This window comes from Schistocerca piceifrons, chromosome 3 (assembly GCF_021461385.2).
Source record: "Schistocerca piceifrons isolate TAMUIC-IGC-003096 chromosome 3, iqSchPice1.1, whole genome shotgun sequence".
Classification (NCBI taxonomy): Eukaryota; Metazoa; Arthropoda; class Insecta; order Orthoptera; family Acrididae; genus Schistocerca; species Schistocerca piceifrons.
Genome location: NC_060140.1, coordinates 793,634,597 through 793,660,579, shown reverse-complemented (window position 1 = coordinate 793,660,579; position 25,983 = coordinate 793,634,597). Strand labels below are relative to the sequence as shown.

Genomic DNA, 25,983 nt, shown 5'->3' with positions numbered 1-25,983 from the left:
TATTATCCAAATATGTAGGCTTGCTGAAAACATTAAAGCTAAAATTATTACCTACTACTGAAATTGTGAGATCAAGAAAATTAAGCTCACCACTTTAAATATTATCATGAAACATGTTGAAAGTGCTAAACAACAAATCTAGTTCTCGGTGGTTGTGATCAGAGGCAAGAATTTATGAAAATGTCAGCAAGGACTCCAGCAAGAGGGCTATCAATTGCTAAGTCGTATGGGTGTACATACATTTTGCCATTGAAGGTGAAATAATTATGTTTGAGACTGACTTATAATAAACTTATTAGTTCAGCAATTTGTATTTCAGAAAATTTCCTACTTTGCTGTAAGTTTTTCTTGATAATATTTAATGTCTCATCTGTGGGAATATCTCCACATACATTTTAATGTGAAGACTTTATACTTTGCCCAGCTCCAATGGGAATGTTTTTTCGTGGCTCTAATTTGGTTTTAATGATGGCATATGTAACCATGTTAATTGACATGAGCTGGTTGCTCTGAAATTTGTCACCACCAGTATGTGATTTTACATGGAGGTAATTTTTGTTTATTACATTTCTATCCAGTGGTTTTGTACATCCTTTACACCTTGATAATTCTTTTTAACGATGTTGTTGTTGTTGTTGTGGTCTTCAGTCCTGAGACTGGTTTGATGCAACTCTCCACACTACTCTATCCTGTGCAAGCCTCTTCATCTCCCAGTACCTACCGCAACCTACATCCTTCTGAATCTGCTTAGTGTATTCACTCATAGTGTATTTAAACGATGAAGTGAAAAAAATTCTTCACTCTGTCTATGTACTTCTGAAGAATACAATTTTACAACTGTTGAAAGCATGTTCAAGGGTTGTTAATAAACATTTATACCTGCAACTAGTTGGCTGATTTTCTCGTATCATTCATTTGCATCCACTGTTGCTGAAGAGCAGCTATGTTCAAAATTTTAATCTTTAGATAAGTCTGCCTTGTAGATATGTATACACAACTGTATTGAAGTTGGGACTTCGAAAAACTGCAGAAGAAGAGACCTGTGTACTTCCCACATTAGTTTGGTAAGGTTCAGGATGGGATCAACTCCCTGAAACGTGAAATTCGAATACAGTTAGATCATAAATATAACTGCATTATTAAAAGTCAAAGTCATGCTGTTCATGAGAGTTCAGGTAAAATAAAACGACAGCACCAACAAAAACTCTGTATAATAATTTGTTTTGTTTATTTTATGATTATTTAAAACCAGATTTTTTTCTCTTTGCCAATTTAATTCGACATGATGTCAAGCTGAGTTGGTGGGGCAAGAAAACTGATAAATCATTTACAAATAAGAAACACTGGCCTGCACTTTTCTACATCTACATCCACACCTGCATACGTACTCCACAATCCATCGTACAGAGTATGGCGGAAGGCACCCTGTATCACTAGTAGTAATTGCCTTTCCTATTCCACTTGCAAATAAAGGGAAAAACGACTTGTCTATACGCCCCGTATGAGCCCTAATTTCTCGTATCCTATCTTCGTTGTCCTTACACGCAATGTATGTTGGCGGCAGTCGAGTAGTTCCTCAGTCAGCTTCAAATGCAGGCTCTCTAAATTTTCTCAACACAGTGTTCCTCAAAAAAAGTCGCCTTCCCTCCAGGGATTCCCATTTGAGTTTCTGAAGCATTTCTGTAACACTTGCATGTTGTTTAAACCTACCAGTAACAAACCTGGCAGCCTGCCTCTGAATTGCTTCAATGTCTTCCTTTGACCCAACCTGGTACAGATCCCAAGACTCCAGCAGTACCCAAGAATAGGTCGCATTAGCATCCTATATGCAGTTTCCTAACAGATGAATCACTGTTTCCAAAATTCTCCCAATAAACCGAACTCAACCATTCACCTTTGCTACCACAATCCTTAAATGCTCATTCCATTTCGTATTGCTTTGCAACGCTACGCCAAGATATTTAAACGACTTGACTGTATCAAGCAGGACACTACCAATGCTGTGTCCAAACAGTATGGGTTTGTGTTTCCTACTCATACACATTAACTTACATTTTTCTAAATTTAGAGCCAGCTATCATTCATCACACCAACTGGAAATTATGTCTAAGTCATCTTGTATCCTCTAAGTCATTCAACTCAACTCATCAGCAAACATCAGCAAATTGCTGCCCACCTAGTCCACCAAATCATTTGTGTATATAGAGAATAATAGTGGTTCTATCACAATTCCCTGTGGCACTTATTACTACATCCTTGCCTCTGATGAACACACACTGTTGAGGACAATGTACTGGATGCTACAACTTAAGAAGTCTTCGAGTCGCTCAAGCACTGTGAAACTATTCCATACGCAAGTACCTTCTTTAACAGACTGCAGTGGGGCACCATATCAAACACATTCCGGAAATCTAGAAATAAGCAATCTGCCTTCTGCTCTGCATCCATATTTCACAGTATATCGTGTGAGAAAAGGGCACACTGAGTTTTGCATAATCGATGCTGTCTAAAACCATGCTGATTTGTGGTTGGTTGGAATTAAAAGAGGGGGGAAAGGGACCAAACTACAAGGTCATCAGTCCCTTTTTCAGAATAAAACAATGCCACATGTGTGAGAATAAAACAAACAAGACTGACAACTCAAAACAGAATGAAATAAAAAATCACAAGAACGATGAAGGGCAACAAACATGTAAATGGACAAAAGACGACAAGAAAACCACAGAAACACAAGAAATGGGATGAAGAGATTAAAACAACAAAGCAGATTACCATGGCTGGCTGACCATGAAAATAAAAAGGAGAAGCCAGCCACTCTGCAACACATTAAAACCTACACCCTAGTGGAGGACACAGAGGAACAAAGGACTTGCGCTAAAACTTAGATCAAATGATAAAACCCACCCTCAAGAATAAAACGTAAAACTAAACCAGCCGATGAGATGATGTCACATAAAATTAGCGGCAACAAGTCCAGTAACCCAAGATCTCGCGCTGGGCATTGATTGTGGGACAGTGCATCAGAATATGGGCCAGTGCTAACCGGGCGCCGTTGCCTGGGATGCCAACGTGTCCCAGGGTCACCACAAACACCACTGAACGATGGGACCAGTCCAGTGCATAGGTGGACTCCTGGATGGATGATACCAAAGGATGGTGAGGGTATCACTGGTCGATAGCTTGTAGGTTGCTCAAGGAGTCAGTACACAGAAGAAACAATTCCCCGGGGCATAAACTGATACACTAAAGTGCATGACAGATGGCCAACAGCTCTGCAGTGAATACACTGCAGCCATTGGGCAAGGAATGCTGTTCAAAATGGCCACTGTGAACATAGGTGAAGCCAAGTTGACCATCAGCCATCGAGCTGTCGGTGTAAACCACTTCAGAGCCCCAGAACACTTCAAGAATCGCTGAGTCCTTACAGTCATGCGAAAGGTCCAGATGAATCTGCAGCCTAGCTGTACACCATGGAGGTGTATGCGGACGGACCTGGATGGGAGGTAGTAAAGAGAAGGACTCCAGTTCAGACAGAAGGGATCGCACGCGAACCGCAATCGTTAGCCCTGACCTGTGCCACTAATGTGGGAGATGAACTACTGCGGGTGGAAAAAAAGAGACAGTAATTCAGATGCTCAGGAGAACTACAAATGTGTGCAATGGAACTGGCGAGCAGTTGTGCATGTCAGATCTGCAATGGAGGGACTCCAGCATCCACCAGGACACAGCTCACCGAACTTGTTCTAAAAGCTCCTGTCGCTAAGGAAATGCCACAGTCATGCAGTGGGTCGAGTACACACAACGCTGAGGGCGCCACTGAACCATAAACCTGATTCCCATAGTCAAGGAGGGATTGAGAAAGGGTTTCGTAGAGCTGCTGCAGCGTAGAGAAATCTGCACCCCAGTTGGTGTTGCTCATGCAGCAGAGGGCACTGAGGTGCTGCCAGCACTTCCGCTTAAGCTGACAAAGGTGAGGTAGCCAAGTCAATCGGGGGTCGAAAACCAGTCCTAAGAATCGATATGTCTCCACTACAGTGAGTGGATCATCATCATGAAGGTAAAGTTCTGGTTCCGGATGAACGGTACGACACCGACAGAAGTTCATGACATCCGACTTCACGGGCGAAAACTGGAAGCCATGGGCGAGAGCCCATGACTGCGCCTTGTGGGTGGCTCCCTGTACATGCTGCTCAGCAACACCAGTACTGGTGGAGCAGTACGAAATGCAAAAGTCGTCTGCATCACAGAGGGTGAGATGGACAGCCCTACAGCTGCTACTACACCGTTAATGGCCACTAAAAATAGTGATACACTCAATACAGAGCCATGCGAGACACCATTCTTCTGTATATCGGGGGGGGGAGGGGGGGGGGGGGTAGGGGGGGGTAGGGGGGACTGTGGGAGGCACCAATTTGGAAACGGAAAGTACGAAGTGGCAGGAAATTCTGGATAAATATCTGGAGCAGGCCCCAGAGACCCCACCCATATAATGTGGCAAAGATATGATGTCGCCAGGTGGTGTCATACACTTTGCATTGATAAAAATAGATGGCATCTAGGTGTTGGTGTCTGGAAAAGGCTGTTCGGGTGGCAGACTTGAGGAACACAAGATTATCAGTGGTAGAGTGACCATAGCAGAGGCTGCCCTAACATGGAGCCAGTAGGCCACGTGACTCCAGGACCCAACCATACCTCCAACACACCATATGTTCCAGCAGCTTACAAAGGACATTGGCGATGCTGATAGGTCAATAGCTACACACATCAAGTGGGTTTTGACCAGGTTTGAGCACTGGAATGATGATGCTCTCCCGCCATTGCGAAGGAAAGATGGCATTGCACCAGATCCGGTTGAAGATTATGAGGAGGTGGCGCTTGTAGTCAGACGAGATGTTCAATCATCCAACTGTGGATCGGATCTGGCCCAGGAACTGTGTCGGGGCAATGTGCAAGTGCACTGAGGAGCTCCCACTCCGTAAATGGGGCGTTATAGGGTTCACTGTTAAATGCAGAGGAGAGAGCAGATAGGTGGAAAGAATACATTGAAAGCCTCTATGAGGGTGAAGATTTGTCTGATGTGATAGAAGAAGAAACAGGAGTCGATTTAGAAGAGATAGGGGATCCAGTATTAGAATCGGAATTTAAAAGAGCTTTGGAGGACTTACGGTCAAATAAGGCAGAAGGGATAGATAACATTCCATCAGAATTTCTAAAATCATTGGGGGAAGTGGCAACAAAACGACTATTCACGTTGGTGTGTAAAATATATGAGTCTGGCAATATACCATCTGACTTTCAGAAAAGCATCATCATCCACACAATTCCGAAGACGGCAAGAGCTGACAAGTGCGAGAATTATCGCACAATCAGCATAACAGCTCATGCATCGAAGCTGCTTACAAGAATAATATACAGAAGAATGGAAAAGAAAATTGAGAATGCGCTAGGTGGCGATCAGTTTGGCTTTAGGAAAAGTAAAGGGACGAGAGAGGCAATTCTGACGTTACGGCTAATAATGGAAGCAAGGCTAAAGAAAAATCAAGACACTTTCATAGGATTTGTCGACCTGGGAAAAGCGTTCGACAATATAAAATATTTTATGCTTTCATGGGAGTTGTTGAAAAACTGATTCAACTCACTGATGTCATCTTTAGTGCCTTTGATTAAAATTATGATATCATCTACATATCTGTAGTACTAGATGATATTTTTGAGGAGGTGGTGATTGGAATTCAAGATTTTGTCTTCTAGGTTACTTATAAATATTTCTGCTAACAATCCGGAAAGATTTGAGCCCATTGCCAGACCATGTGTGTGTTTGTAGATTTTATTGTTAAATTTAAAACAGTTGTGTGAAAGTGTGAATTCAAGCAGGTCCATTAGTTCTTTAATGTGAGTTGAAGGGATTTTTTTGTGTTTATGTAGGTTGACATTAATTATTTGTAGTGTGGGATCTATTGGCACAGATGAATAAAGGTTTTGTATGTCGAATGAGGCAAGTGTGGCTCCATCAGGTACTTGTATGTTTTTGACATATTGTGTGAATTCTGTTGTGTTTTTAAGTGTTCTCTCATTATTGAATGTGTATGCTTGTTTGAGAATTCTGAAGAGTATTTTATTGAGCTTGAATGTTGGGCTGTTCCTACAGTTCACTATGGGTCTGATGGGGGTCCCATCTTTGTGTATCTTAGGTTGTGACCTAAGACACACATGGTCTGGCAATGGGCTCAAATCTTTCCGAATTGTTAGCAGAAATATTTATAAGTAACCTAGAAGACAAAATCTTGAATTCCAATCACCACCTCCTCAAAAATATCATCTACTACTACAGATATGTAGATGATATCATAATTTTAATCAAAGGCACTAAAGATGACATCAGTCAGTTGAATAGCATAAAATTCACAGTTGAACACCAAAAAGATGACAGTATAAATTTCCTAGACCTTACCATTACAATAAAGAATAACAGACATCAGTTTGAAATTTATCAGAAGCCTACCACAACACATACTACAATCCACAACTCCTCTTGCCACCCCGCAGCACACAAAATGGCAGCATACCAGTACGTGATTAATAGAGCTATCCAACTACCACTCTCAGAAGATAAACGTGATCAAGAAATTGAAATAATAAAACAAACAGCTATTGAAAATGGCTATAACAACTCCATAATAGACACTCTAAAACACTCAATAATGGCAAAGCAATCACAACACAAAAAAACAAAAAGAAAATAATGTCTTGCATACAATCCCCTTTCTGGGTAACATTTCATACCAGATTGCTGATGTCTTCAAACGGAAAGGCATAAGCATATCCTTTACAACAGACAACAAGATTGGACAGAAGTTACCCCACAACATCTGCACACGAAACCCACTTCATCACACAGGTGTGTACAAAATTGAATGTTTGGACTGTGACTGCTTCTACATAGGCCAGACAGGCAGATCATTTACCATTAGGTTCAAGGAACACATTGCAGCACTAAAAAACAAAAAATACCACACATCAGCAGTAGCTACCCACCTACATGAAACAAAACACCATGTTAACAACACAAGTATTAGCATCCTATACATCCAACCTAAAGGCAGAAAACTAGAGATCCTTGAAACACTCCAAATATACAAACACCAAATGAAACAACCAGAATCCATCTTAAATGACAAAAATGACAATATTTACAATAGTACCATCTCTGTTTTCAGCAACTGCCTACACTCAAAGTTTTTGTACACACACACACACACACACACACACACACACACACACACAGATAATGCATCACACTAACAGCTTGTACCCCCTGTCAGCTTAAAACTGTATGTACATCAACTACTGGCACAAATGTATATCTATCTGCATATTTTATAACATTAACCAGTGTATTACCCCAACCTTTACGCAGCTAATATATGCAACATGTAATCTTAAGACTCCTTGCCATGTAAATGTTTGCTCTCATATAATCACTCCTTCCTCTCCCTCTCTCTCTCTCTCTCTCTCTGTCTCTCTTTCTTCAAAGAGTGTCATCTATGTATGATTTTACTGCTGTAGCCAATATGATCATTGTAATTCAAGCCTGTAACATTTTACCTAATTGTTATTAGCAAGTATGAAGTTTAAGCCATTTTAACATTTCACCTGATTGCATAAACGAGTACGAATGTTTAGCTGTTTCAACCTTTCAAAATTGGATTTATATACCACCTGAAGTACACACACATATATTTGACACCTCAAAACAAACACCTCCAAATGATTTAAACGATTATTCTGTAATAATGTTGTTACAATGTATATTCTTTGCACTTTGCGATTATGTCTTCTCTTCTGCTGTACGAACCTTGCACCCAGCTGATTCCAGACGCCATATTTGTTTACAAATGTGGCAGTATACATGTGAAGTGTTACGATAAGAAAAAGGAACCTGTGACCACTGGAGGTACTCTAGTTTACTTATTAAAGTTTACCATTAAATATCAGTTTAATTTTTTTGTCAAAAGTTATCCAAAACCATATTCTGAAATAGTGTCTTGTTTCTCCACTAGGCAGTGCCACAAGTTCCTCCAAATGTCGTAACACAACATACACACATATGTAATACTAACTAATGTAAATCCACCCGATGATGGAGGTTTAAACCTTCGAAACGCGTCGTGGAAAAAATAAAGCGGTGACTGGTAACAGTAAACTTGTCGTTTCATTTAATATAAAATGGTGCAAGTTGTTCGAGATTCTGAAAAAAGTAAGGGTAAGCTATAGGGAGAGACGGGTCATATACTATATGTACAACAACCAAGAGGGAATAATAAGAGTGGACGATCAAGAACGAAGTGCTCGTATGAAGAAGGGTGTAAGACAAGGCTGTACCCTTTCGCCCCTACTCTTCAATCTGTACATCGATAAAGCAATGATGGAAATAAAAGAAAGGTTCAGGCGTGGAATTAAAATACAAGGTGAAAGGGTATCAATAATACGATTCACTGATGACATTGCTATCCTGAGTGAAAGTGAAGAAGAATTAAATGATCTGCTGAACGGAATGAACAGTCTAATGAGTACACAGTATGGTTTGAGAGTAAATCGGAGAAAGACGAAGGTAATGAGAAGTAGTAGAAATGAGAACAGCGAGAAACTTAACATCAGGATTGATGGTCACGGAGTCAATGAAGTTAAGGAATTCTGCTACCTAGGCAGTAAAATAACCAATGACAGATGGAGCAAGGAGGACATCAAAAGCAGACTCGCTATGGCAAAAAAGGCATTTCTGGCCAAGAGAAGTCTACTAATATCAAATACCGGCCTTAATTTGAGGAAGAAATTTCTGAGGATGTACGTCTGGAGTACAGCATTGTATGGTAGTGAAACATGGACTGTGGGAAAACCGGAACAGAAGAGAATCGAAGCATTTGAGATGTGGTGCTATAGACAAATGTTGAAAATTAGGTGGACTGATAAGGTAAGGAATGAGGAGGTTCTACGCAGAATCGGAGAGGAAAGGAATATGTGGAAAACACTGATAAGGAGACGGGACAGGATGATAGGACATCTGCTAAGACATGAGGGAATGACTTCCATGGTACTAAAGGGAGCTGTAGAGGGCAAAAACTGTAGAGGAAGACAGAGATTGGAATACGTCAAGCAAATAATTGAGGATGAAGGTTGCAAGTGCTACTCTGAGATGAAGAGGTTAGCACAGGAAAGGAATTCGTGGCGGGCCGCATCAAACCAGTCAGTAGACTGATGAAAAAAAAAGGGGGTTCATTGTGGCAGGTAGTGAATGAGAGGACTTTCCTTTCCATCCGCCATTTGAGTGTGCAAAAGGCTGGGGGGTAGTTCTCTGATGCAGAGGCTCGAGCATAGAGCTCAGAAAAGTGCTCGGCAATTGCTACATAGCACGCCATTGATGGTAACGCCAGGGACACCTGTTCGGATCTTGTATCCAAAAAGACATCTGATCTTCGTCCAGACTTGGAAAGGTGATGTGTGGCACCCAATGGTCGACACGTACCTCTCGCAACATTCCCGTTTCTGTCGTTTTATAAGCCAGCGTACACGGGCACAGAGCCACTTAAAGGCTATTAGATGCTGTAGGGAAGGGTGCTGCTTATGTCACTGAAGAGCTCGCCGACACTCTGTAATTCCCTCAGCGACTTCCGGTGACCACCAAGGACTGTTTTACCCTGGGGGCACCCTAAAGAGTGAGGGATCGCATTTTCTGCCGCAGAAACGATTGTGGTAGTCACCTGCTCAATAATCACACTTATGTTACCACGTGGGGGAGAGTCAACAGTGACATCAGAGATGAAAGTTTCCCAGTCCGCCTTGTTTAATGCCCATCTGGGCAGGCATCCCTGGGCCTGATGCCGGGGCAGTGACAGGAAGATGGGGAAGTGGTCACTACCACACAGGTCATCACTTTCTCTCCAGTGGATAGATGGGTAAAGTCCTGGGCTGCAAATTGATAAATCAATGGCCGAGTAACTACCTCGAGCATGATTGAAATGTGTGGCGGCCCCAGTATTTAAGAGGCAGATGTCGAACTGAGACAGTAGAGTTTCGACATCTCTGCCTCGGCAAGTAAGCATGGTGTCACACCAGAAAGGGGTTATGGGCATTAAAATCTCCCAAAAGTAGGGAGATTTAGGGAGCTGATCAATCAGTGCAGTTATTACATTCAGGGATACTGCACCAGCTGTTGGAAGATATACATTGCAGACAGTTATTTCCTGCGTCGTCCGTATTCTGACAGCCACAGCTTGAAGAGGGGTTTGAGGGGCACAGTTTCACTACAGACTGAGTATAGGACATAAATGCAAACTCCACCTGACACTCGATTATAGACACTACGGTTCCTGTAATATCCATTATAGCCGCGGAGGGCAGGGATCTACATTGCTGGAAACCAGGTTTCCTGGAGGGCAATGCAGAAAGCAGGTATAAAGCTTAACAGTTGCCATAGCTCAGCCGCAATTCCACTGGAGGATGACAGCATCGTGAGACTGGGAAGGCACAGAACTCAATGAGGCAGTTTACACACCTCAGGGTCACCTGCTGAGGGTCCGGCGAGATCTAGGTCCGCAGCAGACACCAGAATCTCCACCTCATCTGCAGATGCCGAGCTTGTAGGTAGGGGTGGTGTGGGTGCCACCACAAGCCCCTTGGTCTTGCCGCAATTCCCTCGCTCTTGGGGACCTTTGTTTTGGATTTCTCTCGCTGCTCCTTGGGTTTCCCTGGCTGGGAGGACTTTACTGATTCATTCGCCTGGATTGTGGATGAGCATGAAGCCCTACGACCAGCTGCTTTAGGGCTCTTCAGCCAATGGCGGGTGTCATCTTTCCCACTAGCAGAAACCTAGGAAGGGAGTGACCCAAGGGACCCCTTCCTAGCGAGAGGAGCCAAAGAAGATTATGCTTCTCCAGCTCAAAAGTGGGAACTGATATCCCTGATGGTTGGGGGGGGGGGGGGGGGGGGGGTGTTTGCTCCCGAAGTAGGTGGTGTGGGAGCAACAGGGAGGGAAGTGCCCCCCCCACCATCAAGGGGGCAGGTGTAGTCTTATGGTTCAGAGAGGCAACTGCGGAATGCGAGGAACTGATGGGGCGACAACTGTTCTTGTAGCGGCGGCATAAGAAATCATAGCCACAGGATGTGGGCACTCAAATTTCCTCTTAGCCTCAGTGTAGGTCAGTCAGTCCAGGGTCTTATATTCCATGATTTTCTTCTCTTTCAGTAAAATCCTGTAATCTGGTGAGCAAGGTGAATGATGCTCTCCACAGTTGACACAGATGGGAGGCAATGCACATGGAATATTGGGATGTGATAGACATCCACAATCTTGACAGGTAGGGCTGGAAGAACAGCAGTAAGACATATGGCCAAACTTTCAGCACTTAAAGCACCGCATCAGGGGAGGGATATATGGCTTGACGTCACAGCGGCAGACCATCACCTTGACCTTCTAAGGCAATGTGTCATCCTCGAAGGCCAAGATGAAGGCTGTGGTGGCAATCTGGCTATCCCTTGGTCCCTCAATGGACGCGCCAGACGAATTTAACACCTCGCTGCTCTAAATTGGCTAAATTGGCATGCAGCTCGTCACCAGACTGCAAAAAAAGGTCCCTGTGGAATGTAACACCCTGGACCATATTCAAGCTCTTATGGGGTGCGATGGTAACAGAAACATCCCCCAACTTGCCACAAGCGAGTAATGCCCGTGACTGGGCAGAGGATGCTGTTTTCATCAAAACTGACCCAGAGTGCACTCTGGACAATCCCTCCACCTTCCCAAACTTGTCCTCCAAATGTTCCAAAACAACTGAGGCTTCATGGACATAAACGATTCTCCATCAACTTTCATAAGTACAAGGTACCAGGGTGAATAAGCTTCAATGCCATACTTAGCCTTGTGTTCCTCCCATGGTGTGGCCAGGGAGGGGAACGACTTGGGGTCATATTTATTAGCACTAAAATTAGACTTTGTCCATTTACAGACTGCTGGCAGCAGACCACCAGCAAGAGATGACGTACTACGCTTCATGGCGTGTCATCTGCCCTGATGCCACCCACTCTGACCCTCCCCACGGGTGCCACCCAGCCGTAGCAAAGACTACCTGGCAGGATGGCCATTGCCAGGAGTCCCGATCCCCCAAGGTGACAGGCATCTACTCCTTGGCATATGTGGGGAGTTAACGGCACAGGCATCAGCAGAGTGATCCCTGTGTTGTCCCAACACAACTGACTGGTTACCACACTGGATATGAGGTGCAAAGATGTCCATGGTCATTATCCGCACAGAAAGTAACACTGCACAGTGCATGGTGGAAAACACACCTAGGAAGGTGTCCTCACTCAAAAGATGGAGAAGAAGCAGGACTGCAATGCGATGACAAGAAAATCGGCTAAAGATCTCGATGCATGATGCACCATGTCAGGGGACCTTTCGCAATTGGCTCGCTCTTTGGGAAAATTTTGAAAAATGGAGGTCAAACCCTACATTGGACCATCACATAAAGGCCGAAATGTGAGAGACTCCTTTTAGTTGTCTCTCATGACAAGCGGGAATACCTCGGGCCTATTCCAAGCCCTGGACCCGCAGGGCAGGGGGGTGATTCGTGGACACAAGATTCTAGGTCTCAAGAAAATTTACTACATTCAAAATGAGAATGTGGTCAAGGATTATGCAGAAAAAAAGATGTTAGGGACATTGGTCTGTAATACTGCATAATCTTGTTGGTTGTTATGGCAAAAAGAGAGTTGTGTACATTTTCTTGGGGTACACTATTATCATGAGGAACTGACAGGGCCTATCTGATTCTACAATGCAAACAGCATTAGCTCATAAGGACATTGTGAGAAGGAAAAAGTGTTCAAGTTCTCTCGCAGGTTTTCCTCTCAAAATAAAAAGAGACACTCAAAGTGTGTTTATGGAGAAAGGCTTCCTGTACAGCTGCCTACAACTGGGTAGATTAACCAGAGTGGAGTGGTATCCATGAAATCACAGTTTTCTGTACTCCAGACAATTGACAGTTAACGAATTGTTTAAAAATATTTCCCAATAAAGATATTAATCCAATGTGATGATTACTTGATTACTGGTAGGGACTGTACTAGCCTTTCCTCAACAAAGTCCACCCAGAGAGCCCAGGTTGCCTGAGCAAGCTTTATGCTGCCAAGTTCCTGCAGGTCCCCAAATAATGCTCATTAAAGCCTCTTTCCACTGAAGTGAACACAAGCAAATGCCCCATAGTGAATGAGAATTCTCTCTGGTGTTAAAACACTAGGCATGCATGCACAAATGGCTATCGGTCATGCACTGGTCACATTTGCAGGTGTTGACTGAAGCGCTTCGCTTGTTGTCGGTTTTAGAGTGGACCATCGAGGAAACTTTGGGCCCTCTCCAGCCTGGCACTAGCACCAGGGAGATAAGGTACACTTGATTTGCCATAGTATGCTATTTTTCACACGTGAGTGATGTTTTTTTTTTTTTTTTTTTTTAATAGTGTTTTTCCTGGTGATGGAGTGGCCGGACAATAGCATACTTCTGTTGATAGAAGAGCATAGATCCCACAAGTGCTTCATGGATCCTAAGATCCACAGCATATAATACTTAACACACACAATTACATTGGCAAGAAATTGCTGAAAATGCGAACAGAGGAAGTGAAGCAGAAAATGAATACCTTAATATCTTTTTATAGATGAGAAAGGTGCAGAGAACACCCAAGCCCTGAAATGCATGTAATGGAAAAATATAATGGCATGCCTTCAAATTTATGTCATTTCTCCTTGATAAATATAGAGTGAGAAAAAGCAGATGATCACGGTTTAGTACAGTCATAAGCATGTAGTAACATTATTTTGCATTTATTTAGTTTAATGAGAGCTGTACAGAGTATTAACTCAGTCTAACAATATTTATCCTGTCCTTCAAATTTCCCATTGTTGTTGTTGTTGTAGTCTTCAGTCCTAAGACTGGTTTGATGCAGCTCTCCATGCTACTCTATCCTGTGCAAGCTTCTTCATCTCCCAGTACCTACTGCAACCTACATCCTTCTGAATCTGCTTAGTGTATTCATCTCTTGGCCTCCCTCTACGATTTTTACCCTCCACGGTGCCATCCAATGCTAAATTTGTGATCCCTCGATGCCTCAAAACATGTCCTACCAACCGATCCCTTCTTCTAGTCAAGTTGTGCCACAAACTTCTCTTCTCCCCAATCCTATTCAATACCTCCTCATTAGTTACGTGATCTACCCACCTTATCTTCAGCATTCTTCTGTAGCACCACATTTCGAAAGCTTCTATTCTCTTCTTGTCCAAACTAGTTACCGTCCATGTTTCACTTCCATACATGGCTACACTCCATACAAATACTTTCAGAAATGACTTCCTGACACTTAAATCTATACTCGATGTTAACAAATTTCTCTTCGTGAGAAACGCTTTCCTTGCCATTGCCAGTCTACATTTTATATCCTCTCTACTTCGACCATCATCGGTTATTTTACTCCCTAAATAGCAAAACTCCTTTACTACTTTAAGAGTCTCATTTCGTAATCTAATTCCCTCAGCATCACCCGACTTAATTTGACTACATTCCATTATCCTCGTTTTGCTTTTGTTGATGTTCATCTTATATCCTCCTTTCAAGATACTGTCCATTCCGTTCAACTGCTCTTCCAAGTCCTTTGCTGTCTCTGACAGAATTACAATGTCATCGGCGAACCTCAAGGTTTTTACTTCTTCTCCATGGATTTTAATACCTACTCCGAATTTTTCTTTTGTTTCCTTTACTGCTTGCTCAATATACAGATTGAATAACATCGGGGAGAGGCTACAACCCTGTCTCACTCCTTTCCCAACCACTGCTTCCCCTTCATGCCCCTCGACTCTTATAACTGCCATCTGGTTTCTGTACAAATTGTAAATAGCCTTTCGTTCCTTGTATTTTATCCCTGCCACCTTCAGAATTTGAAAGAGAGTATTCCAGTTAACGTCGTCAAAAGCTTTCTCTAAGTCTACAAATGCTAGAAACGTAGGTTTGTCTTTTCTTAATCTTTCTTCTAAGATAAGTCGTAAGGTTAGTATTGTCTCACGTGTTCCAACATTTCTACGGAATCCAAACTGATCTTCCCCGAGGTCCGCTTCTACCAGTTTTTCCATTCGTCTGTAAAGAATTCGCGTTAGTATTTTGCAGCTGTGACTTATTAAACTGATAGTTCGGTAATTTTCACATCTGTCAACACCTGCTTTGTTTGGGATTGGAATTATTATATTCTTCTTGAAGTCTGTGGGTATTTCGCCTGTCTCATACATCTTGCTCACCAGATGGTAGAGTTTTGTCATGACTGCCTCTCCCAAGACCATCAGTAGTTCTAATGGAATGTTGTCTACTCCCAGGGCCTTGTTTCGACTCAGGTCTTTCAGTGCTCTGTCAAACTCTTCACGCAGTATCTTATCTCTCATTTCATCTTCATCTACATCCTCTTCCATTTCCTTAATATTGTCCTCAATTACATCGCCCTTGTATAAACCCTTTATATACTCCTTCCACCTTTCTGCCTTCCCTTCTTTGCTTAGAACTGGGTTGCCATCTGAGCTCTTGATATTCGTACAAGTGGTTCTCTTCTCTCCAAAGGTCTCTTTAATTTTCCTGTAGGCAGTATCTATCTTACCCCTAGTGAGACAAGCCTCTACATCCTTACATTTGTCCTCTAGCCAACCCTGCTTAGCCATTTTGCACTTCCTGTCGATCTCATTTTTGAGATGTTTGTATTCCTTTTTGCCTGCTTCATTTACTGCATTTTTATATTTTCTCCTTTCATCAATTAAATTCAATATTTCTTCTGTTACCCAAGGATTTCTATTAGCCCTCGTCTTTTTACCTACTTGATCCTCTGCTGCCTTCACTGCTTCATCCCTCAGAGCTACCCATTCTTCTTACACTGTATTTCTTTCCCCCATTCCTGTCAATTGTTCCCTTATGCTCTCCCTGAAACTCTCTACAACCTCTGGTTCCTTCAGTTTATCCAGGTCCCATCTCCTTAAATTCCCACCTTTTTGCAGTTTCTTCAGTTTCAATCTGCGGTTCATAACCAATAGATTGTGGTCAGAATCCACATCTGCCCCTGGAAATGTCTTACAATTTAAAACCTGGTTCCTAAATCTCTGTCTTACCATTATATAATCTATCTGATACCTTTTGGTATCTCCAGGATTCTTCCAGGTATACAACCTTCTTTTATGTTTCTTGAACCAAGTTTTAGTTATGATTAAGTTATGCTCTGTGCAAAATTCTACAAGGCGGCTTCCTCTCTCATTCCTTCCCCCCAATCCATATTCACCTACTATGTTTCCTTCTCTCCCTTTTCCTACTGACGAATTCCAGTCACCCATGACTATTAAATTTTCGTCTCCCTTCACTACCTGAATAATTTCTTTTATCTCGTCATACATTTCATCTATTTCTTCATCATCTGCAGAGCTAGTTGGCATATAAACTTGTACTACTGTAGTAGGCATGGGCTTTGTGTCTATCTTGGCCACAATAATGCGTTCACTATGCTGTTTGTAGTAGCTAACGCGCACTCCTATTCTTTTATTCATTATTAAACCTACTCCTGCATTACCCCTATTTGATTTTGTATTTATAACCCTGTAATCACCTGACCAAAAGTCTTGTTCCTCCTGCCTCCGAACTTCACTAATTCCCACTATATCTAACTTTAACCTATCCATTTCCCTTTTTAAATTTTCTAACCTACCTGCCCGATTAAGGGATCTGACATTCCACGCTCCGATCCGTAGAATGCCAGTTTTCTTTCTCCTGATAATGACGTTCTCTTGAGTACTCCCTGCCCGGAGATCCGAATGGGGGACTATTTTACCTCCGGAATATTTTACCCAAGAGGACGCCTCATCATTTAATCATACAGTAAAGCTGCATGTCCTCGGGAAAAATTACGGCTGTAGTTTCCCCTTGCTTTCAGCCGTTCGCAGTACCAGCACAGCAAGGCCGTTTTGGTTAATGTTACAAGGCCAGATCAGTCAATCATCCAGACTGTTGCCCCTGCAACTACTGAAAAGGCTGCTGCCCCTCTTCAGGAACCACATGTTTGTCTGGCCTCTCAACAGATACCCCTCCGTTGTGGTTGCACCTACGGTACGGCCATCTGTATCGCTCAGGCACGCAAGCCTACCCCCCAACGGCAAGGTCCATGGTTCATGGGGGGAATCTCCCACTATCCAATTTAAAATATTATGCAAATGCATACTTCTGCAGAAAATATTGTTTCAGAGAGATATGGGCAACCAACTGTTGTTCTGGAGAAGTCCGCACTGATGAAATAATACACTCCTCTACCCTCACCACACCTACAATTACTGCGTGACTTACAGAGAATGAGATGCGCAATCTTTCTGGGCTCATTTTTGTTCCATTTTTTTGTTTACTTTTGTTTCGTTCCATGTAACTGCTGTTAGAAAAATAAATGCCATCACAATATACAGATAACATAGATTAATATGAAATAGAGTGACCTGATCACTCTTGCTTACCATACAAATTAAACCAAGCTATACTAATTTGCTCTCCATAACACTAAACAGAATACAATTTAAGCAACTTTAAGTAAGTTCCCCAATCATACTGTAGTCATCAGTGGACATTTTAATCATCCAATGATCAATTGGGAAAATTACGGTTCTGTTAGTGGTGAGTGTGATAAGACATCCTGCGAAATGTTGCTAAATGCCTTCCCTGAAAACTACCTGGTACAGATAATTAGGAATCTCACTCATGAGGGAAATATATTTAATCTAATAGCAATGAATAGAGCTGAACTCTCTGATAATTTCCAAATCGAAACTGGAATCAGTGACCCTGATGTAGTTGTGGTAACAGTGATTACCAAAATACGAAGGACAACCAAAACAAACAGAACGATTTACATGTTCTGTAAGTTAATTGAAAAACCAGTAGTGTCATATCTCAATGAGGAACTTGAAACTTCCAGAACAGGGCCAGAGCACATAGTGCTAAGGCTCAAGTTGAAAAGAATAGTTCACCATGAGCTGAACAGATACGTATCCAGTAGAACGGCTCATAATGGGATAGATCCTCGAGGCAAGTACTAGACATGTTAAAATATCACAAGATTCTCATATAAGTACAATGAAAAATAATGTTAGTAAGTCACAAGGTTCTCATAAAAGCACAGTGAAAAATAACATTACTACATCACATCAGAATATCAGATAATTATAAAGCAAAGTAGATGAGCTTCTTGTTTGTTTAGAAGATTTAGAAACTGCAGGCGGAATAGGTGTAATACGCCTGTCTGAACATCATACAGTCACAGATAGGGAAAAGGTAAAGGTAGGTCAACATAAACTTTCAGCACATATAAGTAAAGACACTATGCAGAGAGGAGCTGCCATAACGTTAAAATTTACGATAGTGTAAAAAATTTAGGAACTAAAAAGTTTTGTGTAGAGCAATGCACAGAAGAACGTGCATGTCAGCCTAAAGTAAATAATGGTACTTCTGTAATTGTAGCATGTATAGGTCCCAATTGGGAAATTTTCAGCTATTTTTGAAAAACTTTGATTCTTTGTTGTGCGATACGTCAGAGGGAAGCAAATTTTGTTTATAAGGATTTCAATGTATAGTTTCCGAAAGAGTCTGAAAGAAAGTTTGACCTTAAAGTATTACGTGGTTCTTTCAATTTGACATCAGTTATAGAATTTCCTATTCAGATGGTATAGTAAAGCAACATACTGATAGATAATGTTTTTACAGACCAAGATAAATTTAATCAAGTAAAAACTTTTTGTGTTAAGAATGGCCTGTCTGATCATGGTGCACAGCTAGTTACAGTATATGACATAGCTCCATACAGCAATGCAAACAATCCTCCAAAATAGTGGATTCAATTAACAATTTGAAAATTGCAAATTTTAGGGAAAACTTGCAACAGTTAGTGTGATGAGGTGTTCAGGGAACCTGATGCTAATTTAAAATTTAACCTCTTTCACGAGATCTCTTTGAGAATATTTGAAAACAGTTTCCCTCAGAAAAGAATGAAACATAATTTAAGAAACCATCTAAAACGCCATGGCATACTAACGGGATAAAAGTGTCTTGTAAACAGAAAAAAGAAATGATCCAGGAATAGTCAAACATTATAAAAACTACTGCACTTATTAAGAAAAGTTATTAAAAATTTGAGAAGTATGTGCATCATGTCTGAGATCAGCACCTCTGATAATAAAATTAAAACAATTCGAAATATTGTTAAAACAGAAACAGGGCAACAGAGAGCACAGGAAGACTGTACTTCTACCCAACTCACTGATAAATTTGTTAGCAACACGTCAGAAGTAACACTTTTGTGTCTTTTTACTTTTGTTTGCATTTGTTAGCATGTGTACTTAGTGATGTCATTGTCACCATTTTGTGTACACTGTAAGTAGCTGCTTCTGCTGCATTGATGATGCCATGGGTCAAAGCAGATGGATGTAATCTGAAGCTCTTGTAATGCCCTGGGAATCACAGTAGTGGAAGATGCAAAAAAATTTCTTTGGGAAATACGGAAGCGTCCGATCCCGCCTGTCTGCTTTGACCCATGACGTCACAAATATGGCGGAAAGAAACACACACACTTTCCACAAGAAGCTTAATGACACTAACGGGACAAGTGCGGGAAGTGGGGTATTTTGGGGGGGGGGCAAACTAAATATAAACAAATTTAGACGCCTTGCGTAGCTACGTGTAAGTGAAGACAGCCATGCATGAATACCCACCCACCTCCCCAGGGCTCGTAACCCCTGCAACCCATAGAAGATAAAGATGCTTCAGTAGCTGATTAGTGTTTTTTGTCTTTTAAAAAAAAAATCTCACGGGATAGAACGAACAGATCAGAAAGATAAATATAATAAACTAAAACAGAAATTGGAGGAAACAGATAATTAAAATAAGTAATAAGTGTTTTTAAATTTAAAAAAGAATCTCACAAGATAGAACGAACTGATCAGAAAAGTAAATAAAATAAGATAAAACAGAACTGGAGACAGCCACACTCAAACCAAACTCCGCGCCGTCATGACGTCACACACAACACCCTTACGTCACGGGTCAAAGCCGACGCGTAGAATCGGACGCTTCTGTCGACCCTTTCTTTGTACAGGAAAGTCAGCATATGGCGGCAGCTGAAGCAAGGAAGATGTTAGAAGTAGACTGACACAGATGTAGAAAGCCTTCTTTAATCAAACAGTTTTCTGATATCACATATTGATATGGTACTGAGGAGTAAGTTCCTGACAGTGCACATCTGGATTAGAGTTGTTAAATGCAGTGTGAACTACCAGAAACATCTTAAACAATAAAATAAATAAAAAAGGAGAGAGGGAAAGAGAAAGGGAAGGAGGGAGGTTGGGGGGGGGGGAGGGGGGGAGGGGGAGAGGGAGGGAGAGAGGGAGGGAGAGACTAGATGCAGTGCCATCGAAGACAGTTAAAAATTAAGTTGAAAACAAAACAGAGTAGTGAAGATGAGAATAGAAGCCAATGGAAACACCTAGAAGAGACACGATAATGGTCCATCTACTATACTGTCTAAGAATAGCGCCTACTTGATTTAGTACCATGGAAGAAGTGTTAGAGGACACAAATATAATAGGGGCAAATCAAGACTAGTATACAAGATGGTGAATGCAACAGTTGTATTAGTATAAGACAGAATACAGCATCTATCTAGTCAAACAACTGTTGACTAAAAAAATAAATCAAGGGTTTAAAAAAAAAAAAAAAAGCTATCCAAGGTGGGTCAACAGAAGTGTCAGATTCCACCCATCTACTTTGACCCATTACATAACGGTGTTGTGGTATGTGACGTCATTACAGCCTGGAGTTTAAGAGTTGGTTGTGTTTGTAGAGGTCTTCTTGTGTTTGATAGTGCCCTCTGTGTGTGTGTGTGTGTGTGTATGTTTTGTTTTCCGTAGTTGTAGGTGTTGGTTTTTTCGTATCAATAGTTATGGATGACCTATACTGGTCAAGGAAAATGATCGATTCCTATTTTCTTACTTTTATATGTAGGTATCCGTGTTTTGGTATCGTCAGCTGTGGTGAAGGGAAATGTCTGATTCCAATTTCCTTAGTATTTGCTGTAGGCGTTGGCGTTTTGGTATCGTCAACTGGGGTTGACCTATATAGGTCAAGGGAAGTGTCAATTCATGTAATTAGAAAAAAAAAAAAAATTTTGTCATCATTTTGTGTGTTCTGGGAACGTGGTGTGTTTTTTCTTTTACTGTTACATTTAGTTTGTCCCCTCTCTAGAACTCCCAATTTCTCACGTCTGTCCCGTTAGTTTGATTGTATGTTTGGAGGGAGATGTTACTGTCTTATTTATATGTATTTTCGTGTTTGTTGCCATTTGTATGTAGTGACATCATAGGCGCCATATTTTGAGACGCTTAGAATAGCCATTTCCGCCATATTGGTGATGTCATGGGTCAAAGCAGACAGGTGGAATCGGACACTTCCATAATCCCTCGAAGCTATCATTAACAAAAACTGAATGAGATATTGTAAACAAGATACACAACCATAGCCAAGTTAAAATTTACAGCACAAAGAACAATACTGTAGATCCCATTTACATACAAGTCACACTTCATGAACGTATACTTCGCATGCATTCTTCCCAAGGTACCAGTGATAGAGTTCACAACAGCAGCGATATTAAATACTAACATTACAAAATTTATACACAACAGATTGATAAGAAGAAACTTACTTTTAACACTTTTCCTAGCTAGCAGAGGTAGAATAGAACATCCATGCATGAGCAATTTAATGCAGTCACACTTTTTACAAATGATATCTTATAAAATACGGGACTTCCAAGTCAGACATATACATACAAGCACATATCTTACCACTGTCCAATTCAGCAGGAGCTGCGGCTGTTACTGACTTTGTTTGTGCTACAGTCAGCAAATCAGATATATTCTTCACTGGCTGAACGGTGGTGTCATAAATATCAACCACTATGCCACCTGGAACGTGTTTCAATACCTTCATTGACAGCAACTTTTCTATCACAGCAAGTTCAAATGTTGCCGAAAGATCGTCTTCAGCACCACGGTGTTCATAACCATTAAGTATACAGTGGATGGCCTGCTCAGGAGGCTGGCTTAGAAGTGTTGGTTCAATTTTGCACAGAGAGCTAATGGGCACAGTATCAGAATTACCGTAATCCACATAAAAAACATGCACCATATTAGATTCAATACTCTTAATTTTTGCACGATACCAACGGCCATCATTTGCAAACAATGCACAACATGGCATACCAACTTGCAACTGAGCAGGAGAAAATCCTTGAACCTGGGTTCTGTTGCAATATGAAGCCAAATAATTCATAATATTTGTCAGTCCACTGACATTGGCTTCCAACTGAACATAAAAACTTGAAACTGATTCAACATAAGAAACATAAACATTCTCAACTAAGCCCACAGCAGGTAGCGCCATTTTTTTGTACCCCTTAGACAGTTGCTGAACTCTTAGTTTTTCAAGTAACAAGTCTTTAACACTTTTACCATCAACATACAACTCACAATATTGCTTCACAGGTGGACCTTCTGGATTAACTACCTTCATCTTTAATAACTTATCTAGCACTATTTTCTTGAATTCATCTTTGAGATCATCATTTAAAGGAATATCCCTTATCCCTGCAAGAGAATATCTAAGTGCCATAGACTTTAGATTCATGTATTTGTCTGGAATTTCGTATATTTCTGAATAAGGAAGAACTTCTGAATTCCCAAAATCTACATAATATATCATACACCTGTCATCCATTACACTCATGACAACAGCACGACAAAGCAAATGATCTTCAGAAAATCTACCTAAACACACTGAACCTGGGAGCAATGGCTTCAGCATTGGCTGTGGAGGATTGTCATTTATTTCATTCGACATGCTGGCAAGCTGATCTTCAAAAGCCTTTAACTGGACGGAAAATGCAAGAGGGCCATCGTCCACAAATGATACATATACCAAATGCTCTGAGTTAACTTCCAAAACAGGTACTCCAAAGACTCTTCCACTGCCCTGTTGCACAGGGTTTTTCTTCATATTGACATTGGTTCTGGCAGCCCGCATTGTTTCAATTTGGTATGCTGGATTGGGCCTAATATTGGCAACACGGTTTATAGACGGCGGGGGAGTGAAAGTCTGCCAAGGGGCTGTGGGTGCATTAACATTAACTTTGTGTGTTACAGACTGAGAAGTATGCAAACTTTGACTGATCATCTGTTGCGCACTGGGTGTAATAGAAACCGCCAAACCTTCCTGTATCAGAACCTGTGAAATATCTATACCTCCAGAAGAGTACAATGCCAGTATCTTTCTTCTAGCAGTTTCTCCAACAATAACGCCCTGAAACTCTTCATAGCCAAGTTTTTGTCTTATATGCTCAACTGTAGAATCTTCCCACTCTCCTCCTTGAGGTGGCAGTACACCAGCGAGATAAAATTCCGTAGCCTGGTCCGGAACTGCAACCAAAGGTGGTTGCGGATCACCAGCACGCACCTGCACATTTCTAATATTACTAACTGGAACCACTTCTTTATTTCCAAAATCGCAAAACTGTACATAAATCTCGCCTTCTGACACGTTTGCGAGGCTGATTATTCGTGCCCTGTAGTAAACTCCATCGACGTATTTCGCACAACAGACGCCACCGACTATAAGAGCTGAAGGATGAGTTACGAAGAGGCCTCTTTCGAACTGATCCGTGTATTGGCGGATAAGTTTTTCCACGAACATAGCACTTGACCTGTTGAGTTGCACCCATAGTTTCAAAAATGGGCCTTCTTTCTCTAGATAAGTGACATACACTTCAATACTGCTCATGTCAACGTTTTTTAACACAACACTGTACTAACAATCAAACATCACGCTATCCTTCTTCCTTGGTACATGCTTGAGTCAACGATACAACTTTTGGGTTTCAAAGATCTTAGGTCATGGACAAATGGAGCATTTTCCAAAGACCAGTTTACGTGTAGTAACCTTCGACCATAGATATTGCTATGGTCGAAGGTACTAACTTCTTCTAGATAACCTTCCGTATGCATTCAAACTTGCGAACGCAAGTTGACAGCTGTAGCGACAGAAGACAATTGTTGTTTTAGTGTGTTATTTCTTCTGAAACAGTTATCACTATGAAAGATACTGTAATGTTTCATAGGATTGCCAATGTATTAAACCTTACTTTAGGCTAAAAATTGAGAAAATCACTGTTAATTGCGAAACAGGCCCACAAATATTAGACATGAAGAAGAACTTCTAAAGGTCGCTTCACATCACTCGTTTTCAATACGCAACATTAATTCCCAATTGGTGAAACGTCATAGAGATATAATACTAGAGAGAGGCAGTACCGCAAAACCAGTGAAACAAACTTGAACAACCCTCCAGCATGATTTCTGCTGACAAAACATATGTGTCTGATGTAGAAGAGTTGTCAAGTAATCACTAGAAAATATCCTATGTTAATGGTCAGCAGTTACGGCCAGATGCGAAATTATCCTGATTACGACCGACGAATACTTTCTATACATCGTCTTTCATCAATAACTGGAACACATACATTATACACAATCTACTCCCAGACGATTTATTGTGTGGCATTCAGAAAAAGAAGACACGCTCTCGAAAATTCAGTATTTGTGTGGTTTAATACACCCCATGAACCATGGACCTTGCGGTTGGTGGGGAGGCTTGCGTGCCTCAGCGATACAGATGGCTGTACCGTAGGTGGAACCACAACGGAGGGGTATCTGTTGAGAGGCCAGACAAGCGTGTGGCTCCTGAAGAGGGGTAGCAGCCTTTTCAGTAGTTGTAGGGACAGCAGTCTGGATGATTGACTGACCTGGCCTTGCACCACTAAACAAAACAGCCTTGCTGTGCTGGTACTGCGAATAGCTGAAAGCAAGGGGAAACTACGGCCGTAATTTTTCCCGAGAGCATGCAGCTTTACTGTATGGATAAATGATGATGGCGTCCTCTTGGGAAAAATATTCTGGAGGTAAAATAGTCCCCCATTCGGATCTCCGCGCGGGGACTACTCAAGAGGATGTCGTTATCAGGAGAAAGAAAACTGGCGTTCTACAGATCAGAGCGTGGAACGTCATATCCCTTATCCGGGGAGGTAGATTAGAAAATTTAAAAAGGGAAATGGATAGGTTAAAGTTAGATATAGTGGGAATTAGTGAAGTTCGGTGGCAGGAGGAACAAGACTTTTGGTCAGGTGAATACAGGGTTATAAATACAAAATCAAATAGGGGTAATGCAGGAGTAGGTTTAATAATGAATAAAAATAGGAGTGTGGGTAAGCTACTGCAAACAGCATAGTGAACGCATTATTGTGGCCAAGATAGACATGAAGCCCACGCCTACTACAGTAGTACAAGTTTATATGGCAACTAGCTCTGCAGATGATGAAGAAATTAATAAAATGTATGATGAGATAAAAGAAATTATACAGGTAGTGAAGGGAGACAAAAATTTAATAGTCATGGGTGGCTGGAATTCGAGAGTAGGAAAAGGGAGAGAAGGAAACATAGTAGGTGAATATGGATAGGGGCTAAGAAATGGAAGAGGAAGCCGCCTGGTAGAGTTTTCACAGAGCATACCTTAATCATAGCTAACACTTGGTTCAAGAATCATGAAAGAAGGTTGTATACATGGAAGAATCCTGGAGATACTAGAAGGTATCAGATAGATTATATAATGGTCAGACAGAGATTTAGGAACCAGGTTGTAATTGTAAGACATTTCCAGGGGCAGATGTGGACTCTGACCACAATCTATTGGTTATGAACTGTAGATTAAAACTGAAGAAACTGCAAAAAAGTGGGAATTTAAGGAGATGGGACCTGGATAAACTGAAAGAACTA

The 25,983-nt window shown here is 41.4% G+C and overlaps 1 protein-coding gene across 1 annotated transcript in view; it reads right to left on the bottom strand.

Annotated features, from left to right (window-relative positions):
• The window catches only part of LOC124787630, a 212,719-nt gene extending 188,747 nt beyond the window's left edge, over positions 1–23,972 (bottom strand). Inside the window, exon 1 of the mRNA XM_047254390.1 lies at positions 21,946–23,972. Within this exon, the coding sequence (XP_047110346.1) occupies positions 21,946–23,935 (1,990 nt within the window). The 5' untranslated portion in view covers positions 23,936–23,972. The remainder of the gene's footprint in view (positions 1–21,945) is intronic.
• Between the last annotated feature and the right edge of the window lie 2,011 nt (positions 23,973–25,983).